The following is a 13,839-nucleotide window of genomic DNA, read 5'->3' on the forward strand; positions in this document are numbered from 1 at the left end:
TGAAGTTTTCCATTCAGCCGTTTTTCTCGCCATAGGGATTTTATTCTTCATCTTAACCATGGCCCATTCCTTCAGAATCTTCTTGATCACTCTCGCATGCGTAATGATTGCCAGTGTGGCGAAATCGTAGATACTTGTTTAGTCGCCACTGCTTCCGCCAATTCGCACAGCTCCATTTCCTTCTTGTAATCTCCGGTGTCCTTCTTCATGATTTTCTTCTTATACTATAGGGCGCAATTGCGGAGAACGTCACCACTGGTAGGGGTAATATCCATGAAATGGAGTGATTTACTGATTAGTTGGACCATGTTATGCACAGGCCCGGATTTAGAGGGGCAGAGGGTGCAGTTGCCCCAGGCCCCTCTTTTGATGGGCCTCCTGACGTGGAAAAATTGATTGTGTGTTATTATAATTATTTTCTTTCAGCCTTTGAAGTTTCTGCGAATTTGCCTCTTTTTTTCAAGGTTAATTTTCAGTCACAAGGTGGCGACTAAGCTTGGCGTAAAGGCATTAGCAACGGTGTGGGTGATTTTCAAGTTACCTTGTAAAGATTTTTCGCCACCTCGGCGCAAAAACTTTTTTGCATGGGGCCCACGATCTTAGAGTGCCCCGGGTCCTCATCAGTTATACTCGCCCCTGGTTGTGCAGTGTGCACCGTCTTCCTGGCGTTGAATTAAAAAATAATTTTCGATTTCGCCATTTACTCGATAAACCTCCTAAGAAACTCGAGTTGCTAAGCGATCTGTTTCCGACGGCCCTCTCTATTGTGCATTTTATCACAAACGCTGAAACAATAGGGAAAGTTCAATACATCTTCATTTCTATTTTTTTCGAAAAGCAGTGGTCGAATAAATTTGCGGCAGAATACGGTGCGATACTGATGAGCCCAGCCTCATGGGCGAAACACGTGTCTATCACTGTCAATTCTTGCTACAAATCGGCTGCCGAAAAAACAAATGTCTTGTTACAAAAACGAAATGTACAACGTCGGGAAAAACTAGTGCTTTCATTGGATGTGTCAAAAGGGTTAACCCTTACAAGGTTGGGCTCCCTGGAGTCTTGCTCAGTTTTGGGGGGGCTGTCGATTCTTCTTATGCTTTAGGAGTGATATCTCTGTTGTTTTTTAAGGTACGGTTTCAAAATTTGGGATTCACTTTGTAAAATTATTCACGCTGAGCATATCCGGAAATTAAAACTATGTAAATTTTAGAACTGCTCATGGACGTTGAAATGTTGAGGTGACTTAGGACTTTTGGATTATTTTGCGATTAAAGCAATTGTAGCGTGAGTTTACCCATTATTTTTTGGTAGAGTAATGAAGAACATGCATTGCAATGTTGTAATTAAAATTTTGTTACATAATCTCAATTTGAATCTATATTTTTCATGCAAAATAATAACTTTTCCCACGCTCAAACATAAGCTCGCTTCTTGACTAAAAGAACAATGCTTCATCACTTACATGCAGTAATGAGATTTCTGAACGCGTGTCACACCAATTTGGATTATGATCTTGTGACCTCGGTTCCAAGAACAGCAACTCCTACGCTTTATTAACAAATGTAGCCAGCTGAAGAAGCAGGGTGGCGTTTATCAAATACTATTATGTAATCCACGAAACGAATGGAAGATCATGCGACAAAAAACGCGGTTTAAATGCTATGTATTGTAGTTGCAACAGCGTCTCTCAATGTAAGTTCAATGTGAACTCGGCTACATACAAGGCGAGTACTAGGAGTAAGATTACCCGATAAAGTCGATGATGCTTTACGACGTAGAGTCTACGTAAACAGAAGTCAGAAAGAAATTCAAAATAAAACAGTTACGGTTCATTAATTACAGAACGTCACAACGCTTTTCGTCAAAAGGAAAATCTGTAATGCCTCTGGTCATTTTCTTGTGGATTCAATAAGCTCTCTAAGATTCATACATCACACACTAAAATCCAAACAATATTTAGATTTATTTAAAGTAGTATTTATTATGCGTCAAATCATTGTGAACCTGGAAAAATACTTTACAAAGAATTAACTGCCTAATGGGCGTTTATGCGATAAAAATGTCAGTTTGGCAGCAAAATATTGATAAGTATTTTGATTTGGTTACAGTAATACCGGACTGCAGCAATAATTGGCACAAGGCTCTTGCAGCAACGTGTTTCAACTTGATTCAATGATAAAGCAACTTGTGTTCTGTCAGGTTATGTACACACAAGTTCAGAAATATTTAAGAATATGCAATGAGGCACATTGAAATTACAAGTGGCTGCACATTTACAGTTCGATAATACGAGGAATTGAATACAACGCTAATACAATCATTTCGACGTGGATTTAACATTGCAAGATGATGTAAACATGCGCGGGTTTGCAATTAGATTACTTCTCTTCTGTCCTTGTTCGTATAAAAGTCATAAAATCAGTCGTTGTATCCGTGCTAAAATTCAGCTATGTTCAAACCGCATTATATTGATATTTTCTAAATAGAAAATGGATTTATAAAATATGAATACAATACTGTTTCAGCATATAAACCACCACCAACCACCACATGGAGCGCTTGGACTGAAGGCCCTGGATGACGAAACTGTCGAGTGGCTGATGACATCATGCCCAAACATATAGTCCAGAAGAACAGCTCATACGACGAAGAAGAAGCATATAAAAATGCTGAATTTTACATCGAGTATTACGATTAGTTTTATGACCCACTTTTTATACGAAAAAGGATAGATGATTTTGATAAGCAATCTAATTGCAAAACCGCGCATGTTTACAAGTATTACAAGTACTCAACGTCTTGATATGTTGAATCAACGTAAAAATAGCTATCTGTCTAATGAAAGGAAAAAAGGAAAATCTTTCATTGAGCTCCGCGTTTAATTTAGGCTGTGGTTGAAGCCAATGTTTATAAAACCGCAATCATTCAAATCGTTTATTCTGCGCAAAAGCAAGCTTGACATACTAGTATGGAATTTGCAGGACATAAAGGCTTTTCACAGCACTGACATTGGCCACGGTTTTTTGGTAGTTTATTTTTTCTGGCTTTGGCACCTTCTCCCATAATAGCTTGTTTGCATACGTCGCATCTACGTCGTGTCGACGATAGTTGGGGCAGAGTGGCCCTTCTGCCGCTTGGAGTTGTTGTTGAAGGTTGTTTCCCTATTACTGCTTCAATCTTATGTATGGTGTGATAGTTCAGGCCCTGGAGAGATCGCGACTTTATGAATGGCTTCACGAGTTCCATGGCAAGTTCCCAACCGAAGTCGAAGGATTTTCGCTTGGGTGGATCAGTCCCTTCATTTAGTGCTAAAACTGTAGATGCGTTGACGCGGCAAGTATCCAAAAAATAAGCAAACGCAGTAGTTGTCCACCTTGGGGACTTCGCTTTGCACGTGAATGAACTCATCCTTTGGTCGATGATATCGGTGCCACCCATTGTGAAGTCATAAAGCTTATACAAGCCTGGCTTCTTTTTGCCGTCATCCTTGGTAATCCCCAATAGAGGTTGCATGGTCGTCAACATCAACATATTCCGCATGCCAGAACTCTTCGTTTTTACTACATAAGAATGTAGGCTGAGATCAGCCTCACTCGTCTGCCAATAAATTTCGTACGAAAATTCCTCCCTACCACTCACTTGCTTCACTTCCAGGGGTATTCCTCTACGTATAGCGTTGAGGGTTCACACTGACGTTATACCCCTGTCAAGTAACCACTGCGCGAGTGGTATGGAGGTGTACAAGCGGTCATACGAAATATTCCGGCCTTGAAGGTCACCGTGTTGTTCCAGGCTCATCACCATTTCTTTTACCACTTCTTCTGTTCCACGAACGTAAAAATGAAATGGCTCTTCCTTCGGTATACCTGAATAGACCGATGCCGCAAATGTGTATGGGAATCTGCTGGCGTTTACCGACTTGAACAGAAGGCCATATTTCGCAGGCTTGTTTGGATTATATTGCTTAAAGGCAATTTGTGTCCTCATGGGGTATAGCGTTTCGTCCAACGACAAGTAGTCACCTGGAATGACATGTTTGCCGCAGTTTTCGTTAAACATTTCAAAAACGACTCGAAATGCGGCAAACCGGTCATTCTTCCAACGTTGCGGCCTAGTGTTTTGGTCGTCGAACGAAATGTTCGAAATTAAAATTTAAAGCGGTTCTTGCTCATTGTTGCTCTAAGCACGGGATGCCCTTGCATCTGATTGAACAATACATCTGTGGAATGACCAGCCTGTCCTTAAAGCCCCGAAAATACCCCAATCCAACAAAGGCCAACATCTCCTCGTTGTTGGTTGGGCCAAAATAGCAGTAATTGGGCCAAAATGTCATCTAAAATTCTCTCTGGCAATTGAGAAATGAGTGTGGCAGTTTTTCTATTTGTTTCTTGAACAATAGGCTAATGTTCAAGATGTTTAAAGAAAAAAATAGTTCCCATGCTTGCCGAGGAGTCTTGGCTTCTTTGGCTTTTCCTCTAAAACCAGTCGGGCCAGATATAATGTTAGCCCGGCCCCTTCTCCCACTGTGCACCGGTCTCGCATTAGACCAAGTAATGCTGACGCCGCTCTCTTGTCTGTTCTTTGGCTTTTCTACAAAAGTTGTATCAGACTTCAGTGTGTCGGGAAACTTAACATCATCGTAGTTGTTCATGTCGAGAGAGGAATCTATGCTGTTCACCAGTCTTTTCGATGTTATAATCCGTCGTGGTGGCGCAAACTCCGGTTGAACATCGCCCATAGAAGGCAACTGGTCGTCAATCTCAATCGGAATTGCTGTTGCGGAAGTTGACGCAGAAAAATCCGCTTCTTCATCTGCATCGGAGTGCCATAAATCCTCCAAATCATCCGCCTGGCTTTTGTCGTCAGAATCCAGTAAAACATGTTGCAGTATTTCTTCAGCACTGAATCCTTGCCTTGCCATGTTTTATTTAAAAGTGAAAAGGAAGTAAATGTTTTAATAATGGCGTTGAAATACTAAAGAAGCAGTAGCGTAGCCAGGAATTTTGAAAGAGGGGTTTTGACGACTCAACGGCGGGGGGTCTGGGGGTCTCCCCCAGAACATTTTGAAAAATTACTTTGAATTTGGTGCATTCTGAGAGCATTTTCAACAAAAATGTAGTTACGAATATTCCTGTAAAATTGTGGTGTCTGGTGGCATAGCAAAAGGATAAGGTCATGTTTTCTTCGGCATTTTTCGGAAATAAAGCTAAGTCTCTATGTTTTCTTGTTGCTAATTCCTGGCTAAGATGTTTGGTATTGGCAAAACTTGCTCTTTTAATGCAATTTTGTTTAAAATTAAGCAATTTTTTTTAGACTGAAAGCATCATTCACAATATCGTGACGTCACACGCGTGCCAAAGGGTGGGGTTGTAACCCCCAAAACCCCCCCCTTGGCTACGCCACTGAGAAAATGTATAATGAAACAAATTGTTAGTCACATAGAAACTAGTTAGAAAAAAACTGTTACACATACTGTAATTACAGAAGTCAAAAATAAACCAAAACTTTGCAATATAATAAATTGTCAGACCTTTGTCAAAAATTGTGAAGTGCACTTTACATATTTACTGATGATGAAACTATATGAATATTGTGGTTATCTACGGTGATTCAGATTAGCTTCTTGAGCAATGCTTTCACGTTTATGATAAACTACACGCAGAAGGGAAATCCAACAGGCATTTGCACAATTTCGTCGTTTAGCGACGTAGATTCGACGAAAGCGGCATAATAATTAGTAGGCCTACCTGGTATCAATATTGGCTGTTTCTGCAATGTTGCGTTATGACCATAAACGCCACGTGGCTTGAAAAACAACATTGTAACGCTGAATGAAACCATGTGCATGAAACTGATAATCAGTTAATAAAAATATCTCTGATGTAAATTCAACGATTGGGCAATGGTATGTCTCAACAAAACTACCAAATATTCCATCATTTTGACCGCTAGAATGCATTGTTGAACCTAAACCGAAAAATATAGATGCGCTGTTTATCCATAATTTTTGATATTTGTTTAGGCCTATATGTTTAGTGAAAACAAGCTGTCATTCTTGTTATTAAATTGAAAATGAAAAGAGCAGTTTGCAAAACGTTTATATTACCGTGAATGCGATTTCATCTATTTTGATTGTCCCTTGCTGTAGGCCTACTCAGGCAAGTTGTAATTATCACAATCTAACTTTTCGCAACTATGAGCACTATATCTCGATGCGCATTTGTGTATTGTGTGAAAAGTTTGATGGTGTCCAAAAATCAAATATTATTTACAAAATAACTCGGTCTCTTAGAATATCCTCATATGTTACATCAACAAATACTTTCCTGACTTACCAATAGGCCTAACTAAGGTAATAAAGAAACATTCTATTAACCGACAGTTCAGTGATAAAAAAATCTAAAAGTTTGATATTTCTTGCAAATGCAAACAATATAAGTTTTTTATAACAAGATGAAGTTCAATAGCATTACAAGAATTCCATCACCATAATGCAAAAAGAACCTTTCCATTACTTGGGTTGACCCTGCATTCACTCCGCATATGGGTTATGTTATGTACCACTATAGTTCACCGTACTGCCGATTGCCTAAAGCATGAAAAAAGTTGCATCTGTCTGCGGTAATAAGTTATATTTTTTTCTAAATTCAACTAAAACGACTATTTGCATTATGAAACAGTTGGATAAGTGCCATAAATCAAACTATGAAATAAGTTTGTTTCCCTATAAAAACGCCTGCCTGCAAAATGATACCATGTTCATAAAAATTACTAGATGTACATAACGCAATATACTGTATGATATTATATTTTCTGATTATACATTTCCAGTCCTTGTCACAAACTGCATAATGCTTACTCATTCACTTTCAATGTAACTGAAAGTAGTTGTTAGATAAAACCTATATATCACACGCGCTATCAAGTAAAAGCGTTCTATCTTACATTGATTCGATTGGCTCAATATGAGATGGCTACTTCTAAACTACACTTATGAAGGCAGAGTCTGCAATTACTTGAATTTTTGCAGATGTTACCTAAAATAAATAATGCGATTAATTGAATAGAATTCTCACACAACTCGGCCAAATCGTGAATATGTCTAGTCAATCAGCGCAGACACAATGCTGGATGATGCATTATTGTTTATAGAATAATTTAGTAAATATGCATAACTCTATCTGTCTGTTATTGTGAGACGAAACTAGGAAGAATGGAAATAGAAATGGATAAAATAAAGGTATTTTTATTCAATGTAAACGCGCTGCTGCGTGTCATTATCTAACTAAAATATCTCTCGCCGCTAGCCTACGTCGATTTATCGTTTTCTGACGTCACGTCCATTCGACAATAAACGATTTCTTTCATGCATTCTCAGTTCAGGTTGGCAGTTACCCGCTTTTCCGTCGATTCAACGTTGCAAGACGTCGCATAAGTTCATATCTTTAGTTTGGTAAACGGAGATAAGATTTCATTGTGACATTGCTATGTAAACTTATATTTCACATGAGACAACTTGACAAGTAAATACACAGGTTTTTACAATTTATGACGAGTTATAGCACATGGAAATGTTACGCTACAATTGCTTTGCGAGGTACTGCATTGCGGTTTAGTTTATCAGTGACAGTGAACCTGATACAAGAAGCCTCGAATATATTGATTCAACTAAGCCGCATCACGTATAAGCGTGGTGGAACGATTGTCCTTTTCACAAAAGCGTGATGTTCTGGTTTATCCTACACAAATGAGAAGCGTATTGCATTTCAAATCTTTACATGTCGACTTGGAAATAAATGTTTACAAGTATATGTGAGAAGCTTTGGGAACATCGACGCCTTTTCTGCTTTTGATAGTGTGTCGGACAAAAGGAAAGATTTGAAACCAAAATCATAATATGTTACAGCGCAGCTTCTACAGTATGTAAATTTCTAGTTATTCAAAAAAGCGTTGTGGCCCAAACAGAACAATCTAAAAACAGTCCACAACGTTGAATATGTCACGAGAAATGAGAGTGAAACAAAACAAGTCGATCACTTTCAATACTTATCTCACATTTTACATCAAATCTACTCCAAATGACGCTGAGTCATTGCAATAACGTTGTAGCCTATGCTTTGTTTGATTGAAAGGACATCATTGTCTGCGAAAAACAATTCTCGCTCTAGATGCATTGGCACCAAGTCTTATGTTTAATTTTACGCAATTTCAACTGCAAGCGACGGTAACTCATCGTATCAAAGTTGAAGCTTTTCTTGTATCGACGTCGCTTATAAGCCGTGGTGAGAACAAAAGGTCCATGCATACTGCCAATTTCCTTCACGCTGTGAAGCAGTTAGGATTAACGAGACATGGGCCAAATTAATTACTTTCATCCAGCTGGTGGGAAAATTTTGAACAATAGAATATGAAATATTTCAGAGGATAAGCTGAGAGATGCCTTATATCTCTCAATTTATAACCTTTAATTCGCTCAAAATTTCAGCTCAATAGAGGTTAATGAAAGTTAAGAAAAGTCAAGAAATCTCGTAGTCGCAGCTTCAGTGGTTTTAGAGATACAACTGTTGATGCAAAAAAGTTGAATTGACAGCTCCCCCCAACCTTCAAAGAGTTAAAGTTTAGTTTCTGCATAAACTAGGACGTAATCTTTTCAAAATCCAACTCCTAACCTTCTTTGATGTTTTCAGAAATCCAGTCGGTAAACGAAGTGATTTTAGAATAATACCCAGGAAAATACTTCGTTTGTCCATCTTCCGTGTATGTTTCTGCGCATTCTAATCCCCAACTGACAATCCCAAGTTGTACCCAACAATTTTCTCCAGCTTCTACATCAAGCACCTAACATAATGATTGAAGAATTATTTTCAAATCAGACATAACTAATGCAGATGGTTACGCAAAAAAAATCACGGTGGATTTTTTAAAACTAATTTTTGCATGTGAGGCCACAATAAACTCTAACCATGCTAACATACTTTTATTATGCAACAAAAAACAGTAAGCTATTCCACTTCTTATTACAATTCTAGAAACGACGTCACAATATATCCAATTTCTTGAAAGATTGTTTATTTTATTTAATTTACTTGACAAATAAAATTGATCATTTTTGTGTTGTTACTTTTCCCAAGCTTTCAACTTTTTATTTTTAGACGAATATTACTAAAAATATCAAACTGACGAGTCAACAAACTTGCCTGTCTGACCAATGGACCCCCGCTATCGCCTTGACATGCATCAATTACATCTTGACTATTATCTCCAATTCCACATAGCATGTTTTCAGTGAATTGAACCTTGTTTGGAAGTCCATGGCGCACTGCTACGTCTCTATCAGCTCTACATCTGCACAAATTTATGTTTGCAATGCCTACCACGTACTTTTTTGCCTAATAACATGTGCTTTAGTTGTGTAAGCATTAGGACTATTTATCGGTGAAGCAAGAAAGAGATCTTATTTTTCTTCTTCTGTTTTTTTGTTAGCCCAGGAGTTATTCTGGGTTCCCCGGACTGAGACGACCAGAACCAAATCTTCAATAGTTATCAAGAAGTTTTACATTTTTTCATTTGCTACACCTTGCCACTAGCCTACTGGCACTGCCTTTGTATCACATTGAATTCAAAAACACCACGTAAGTTCATGAACCATTTTTCCACCTATTTTCGCTTCTAAGCCTTATCAGCCCTTGCTTCAAGACGTCAGAAGTTGATGAACGTCTGGTGGAGGTTTTCCCGAAACCAGTAATGACTGAAAGTATATTTTTTTTTTCACGCTCATCTTCTTGTAGTAACCATCTTCCTGCAAAGAATTAAAAGTTTGCTTAATGAATGTAACAAAATTCTAAGATCATTAAAACTTTTTCAATTTATTTCAGTATAGCAAAGTACAAAAAACTTATGATTTAAAAAAGGAAAAGAAGATAGTGTTTTTGCGTTAACCAGTTGTTAATGAAATCTTTCCCAGTAGACTGTATAAATGCTTTAACTTTTTTCAGTTTATTTAAAGTTGTTCAAAATTGTGTAGATTTTAAAACTCAGTATAAACAAATTTCATGTAGCTTGCAAAATATGCTTTTAGCTTTATCACAGAAATCAGTAACTTACGTTCAATTCTGCATTTCTCTTTCTTTGACTCCCTTCCTGAAAGTATTTCATCTTTTCTAAGATATTCTCCCACACAGTTTCCTTCCATGCAAGGCAAGCAGACCCTTCGCACTTCTGCTGTGTAGTTGACCATACCAATTTGACTGGTGGGCACCCATCTGTTAAAAACAGGCTCCAACTTTCTTCCGATTTTTATCTAAAACCACAAACAAAAGACATTGCTCGTTTCATTCACTAGAATTAATTTGAAAATAAATAAAACAAATTTCGTAATGATGAGCAAACAACTTACCAAGGCTATGTCGAAATCAAACGTTCCTTCCACATACTGCTCGTGGATGATAACTTCAGCGGATCGAAAGACCTGTGCGGTTGATGAAAGTGTGGATCCCCTGATCCGAGGCAGACGATGAATTCCTACAAAGGTACAGATTAACTGCGTCGTGTCACAAATTTCCCTTTTTCACTTCAGAGACATTGAAACTCTTGTAGATTACTGGCATAAGATTTTTCCACTTTATAGATATTAATGTTACTTTCATTATTTATTTATCAGCTTGGGTAATTGACAATTTGTTTCAAGCAACCACAAAAATTAAATAATTGCGTTTAGTAGGCTAATCAAAATGCTTTTATTTTGAAAAACCAACGACTTACTGATCTGGTTGCTTTGGACATTATCTTAAAATAAGTGTGGGCCGACTGGCTTTTAATAAATCTTACCAAACGTCAACACAATCAAAGTTTTCCAGTTTGGATTACTTGTGACTTTTTTGAAAACATGGGAAGCGGTAAGAACCCAATTCCTATTAATGAGAGAGCCGCCGGCAAACACCACTCTATCAGCATACGTCTACAATCATTTGTTACGTCACATGATGGCAGAGGAAACAACATAGGCCTATGTGCTTTCAAACTAAAACACCCCTTAATGTCTCTCAGTTTATTTCTAGTACATCATAAATTTTCAATACTAACTTATATAATGCTGGAATGAGAGCAAATAAGAAAAGCTACTATGGATAAAAAGCTGGAAATTTGTATTCCTAAAGTGATTACGCTGCGTACAACGCAGTCTTGCCTGTAGCTACTAGCCGACGGCTAGTACCTGGCAGCCAACCTAACGTCAGACTATCAGTTTTGTTAGTGTGTAAACCATTTGGCTATTTCAAAGATTAAAACCTTCTTTTTGTTTTCAAGACACTTTATACTAACAGTTTAAGTTTAAAAAAAAAATATTATCAAACATCATGATGCGTTCTAATATTGTAAATTAAGCTGAACTATCACAACATGCATAAAGTGACAATCTTCTTTTATTCCGACGTTTCGTGAATCAGACAGGTCTGTCGAAGTTACTGCGGTACTGCAGCATCCCCTGGCGTAATTTCTATATTTGCTTTGATAGCGCTATGCTTGGTAATTTTTGGCTGGCATAGCACTTTTTAGTAGCGATGACAATCTTTATTGTATAAGCTAATGTATGTGTTTTTCTTGAAAGTCTTTTCAAGCTCCTCGTCATATCTAAAAAACAATAGCACAAATCACCGTATTAAACAAATTCTAGTACGGAAACTCTGGTACTGCGGTCTCAGTTTCGGCTTGTTTGTGCTGTATTGCGAATGTGCGAATTTTTTGAAAGCGAGCGATTTTGGCTGAGGGAGGTATTGCTTCTTTCGCAGTACCATGTTGCTGTCTTGAAATTGTCTTGGACTGTTATCTAGTGCTTTTCTTTTTGAAAATTCTGTCAGTCGAAGCTATTCAAGCTAGCCAGGCAGCTAATTGCAATGATGGCATCTCTTTTCCTGCTATCTGCAAAAAAATATTGTAAGTGCTTATTTGACGGCTTTAAATTGGTTTCATGCTGATTGTGAACTGTGCAGTAGTGCGTACACAATTCGATTTATCGTTGCTCCGTTCCGTTCACTATCTTCTCTGCTGTTTTTTAAGTTTGTTGTTGATTGTTAACATTTAAACCCCTTTTGCGTAATTTCAAAGTTTTACGCGCGATAATTTTTGTCTAGAAGTTGAATTTTCATTTTGTATGTTTAGTTGATTTCAGCAACATGGTCCTGTGTTTTTATTTTGCAATGCTAGACAGGTAGGCGCTACCTGGTTTAGCAACCTGAAGAAGTCAGTCGTATCTGATTTGTCGGATGGAATGTCGGAATAAAAACAGATTGTTACTTTACACATCGTGTGATAGTTCAGCTTAATTTTAACCAGTAGAACGCATCATGTCATTTAACTAAATGCCTGGTGAACAGCCACATTCAATTTTCAAAATTTATCAAACAGTTTCATTTAAAAAAAATATATTTCTTTAAAACTGCCGCTCACTGTTAGCTTGTAAACGCATTTTACTATATTGAATCATGTAACTTAATATATTAAACGATACGTGGACTTCAAAACACCTACTTATCTATTGTTAAAATTAATAGAGATTAAGTTTAGTGGGGGCTATCTTCTTTTGCTACGGAGTTCTTTGCTGTATATTAAACATACTGTAAATCTAATCAATATTGTCATCCCTACTTTGTTACATTGTTATAACAATTTTATCGTTTTTTTTTTCTATTTCATTATCTTTAATGTTTTAATCAGTTTGTAATTGAACGAACACTTTTATAAAACATGAGCAGTATAAATTCTTACTCCTGAAACAGTTGTCTTTTCCACAGAAAGTGCCACTTGCCAAGGCCAGGCTCCCCCACTAGCATTGTCTCCATTTATCACTCGTCCGATGGAAGCTCGTTGCCGGATCTTCGCAACATCACCAGCTTGTCCACAAGCCTGAAGATCTGAAGGAGAACGATTTACTTCATTAGCAGTGTCAAGTGCAGTTTGAAATCAAGATTGACGCAATGAATTCCTAAGGAGACCTTTCCATTCACATTGAAGAAGTCAAATTTACAAAAAAATCTTAGTATGAATCTTCTTAAAATTTAAATGGTCTAGTCGCTTTTTAGTTTACCTGATTCTTTTCCATTTGAAAACACATGGTTTCATTTTTTTTTTATTTCTATAAAAAAATACATTGATACATTGCTACTTGAACGATGTTACATTATAAAAATTTCACATACACGTAAGCAGTTTGATTCTGGTAAACTACTAAAAAAGATAAAATATTTGCTAAACTACAAATAGTTAAAATCTCACTTACTGTACATCGGTTTCGAAACTATCGTTCGCGAAAAAGAATAAAATATAAAATGTGAAACATAATTACCTGCAATGGACGCATTAAACTGCAGCATCCTCAAGAATTCGGTATCCGGATTATCCAGAAACCTCTCAGCAGTAGCAAGTGATTGGAGTTCCACGTAAGCTCGTTGTCTTCGGAAGCGTCTTCCAAACCCGATAAGGTACACCTGAAAATAAATAACAAACTATCTCACAAAAAAAGTACTGTTTTGATTCAAAAATGTGTGTTGCAACACCTTGTATAGGCCTACTGTATTTAAAACGTTTATAACTTGCGTTTAAAGCTGACAGAAAGCATAATTTATGTTGGTTGCCGTCTCACGCCTGCAGAGACTGAATTTTTTGACATCTCATCTCAATATTTCACAAACAGTCTCAAGATACAAATGAAACTGATGAAAGCTGAAATGAACAGAAAATATTTGATTTTATGTTTGAGTCAGAAATGTTAAAACTGCTCTCCTACACAGAACGTACAATCAAAATAATGTAGCTTTAATGTCTTTGAAGGTCTCTAGTTTTAAA

General features: G+C 37.3%; 1 protein-coding gene across 1 annotated transcript in view; it reads right to left on the reverse strand.

Annotated features, from left to right (window-relative positions):
• Positions 1–13,839, reverse strand: part of LOC145768377 (uncharacterized) — a 94,862-nt gene that overhangs the window by 54,689 nt on the left and 26,334 nt on the right. The window contains exons 11-18 of the mRNA XM_082579861.1: positions 13,340–13,481; positions 12,763–12,908; positions 10,828–10,957; positions 10,397–10,521; positions 10,105–10,300; positions 9,658–9,799; positions 9,198–9,345; positions 8,670–8,838 (exon numbers count right to left, since the gene is read on the reverse strand). Of these exons, the coding sequence (XP_082435987.1) occupies positions 8,670–8,838; positions 9,198–9,345; positions 9,658–9,799; positions 10,105–10,300; positions 10,397–10,521; positions 10,828–10,957; positions 12,763–12,908; positions 13,340–13,481 (1,198 nt within the window). The remainder of the gene's footprint in view (positions 1–8,669; positions 8,839–9,197; positions 9,346–9,657; positions 9,800–10,104; positions 10,301–10,396; positions 10,522–10,827; positions 10,958–12,762; positions 12,909–13,339; positions 13,482–13,839) is intronic.

Source organism: Aplidium turbinatum, chromosome 4 (genome assembly GCF_918807975.1).
Source record: "Aplidium turbinatum chromosome 4, kaAplTurb1.1, whole genome shotgun sequence".
In the NCBI taxonomy this organism is placed as follows: Eukaryota; Metazoa; Chordata; class Ascidiacea; order Aplousobranchia; family Polyclinidae; genus Aplidium; species Aplidium turbinatum.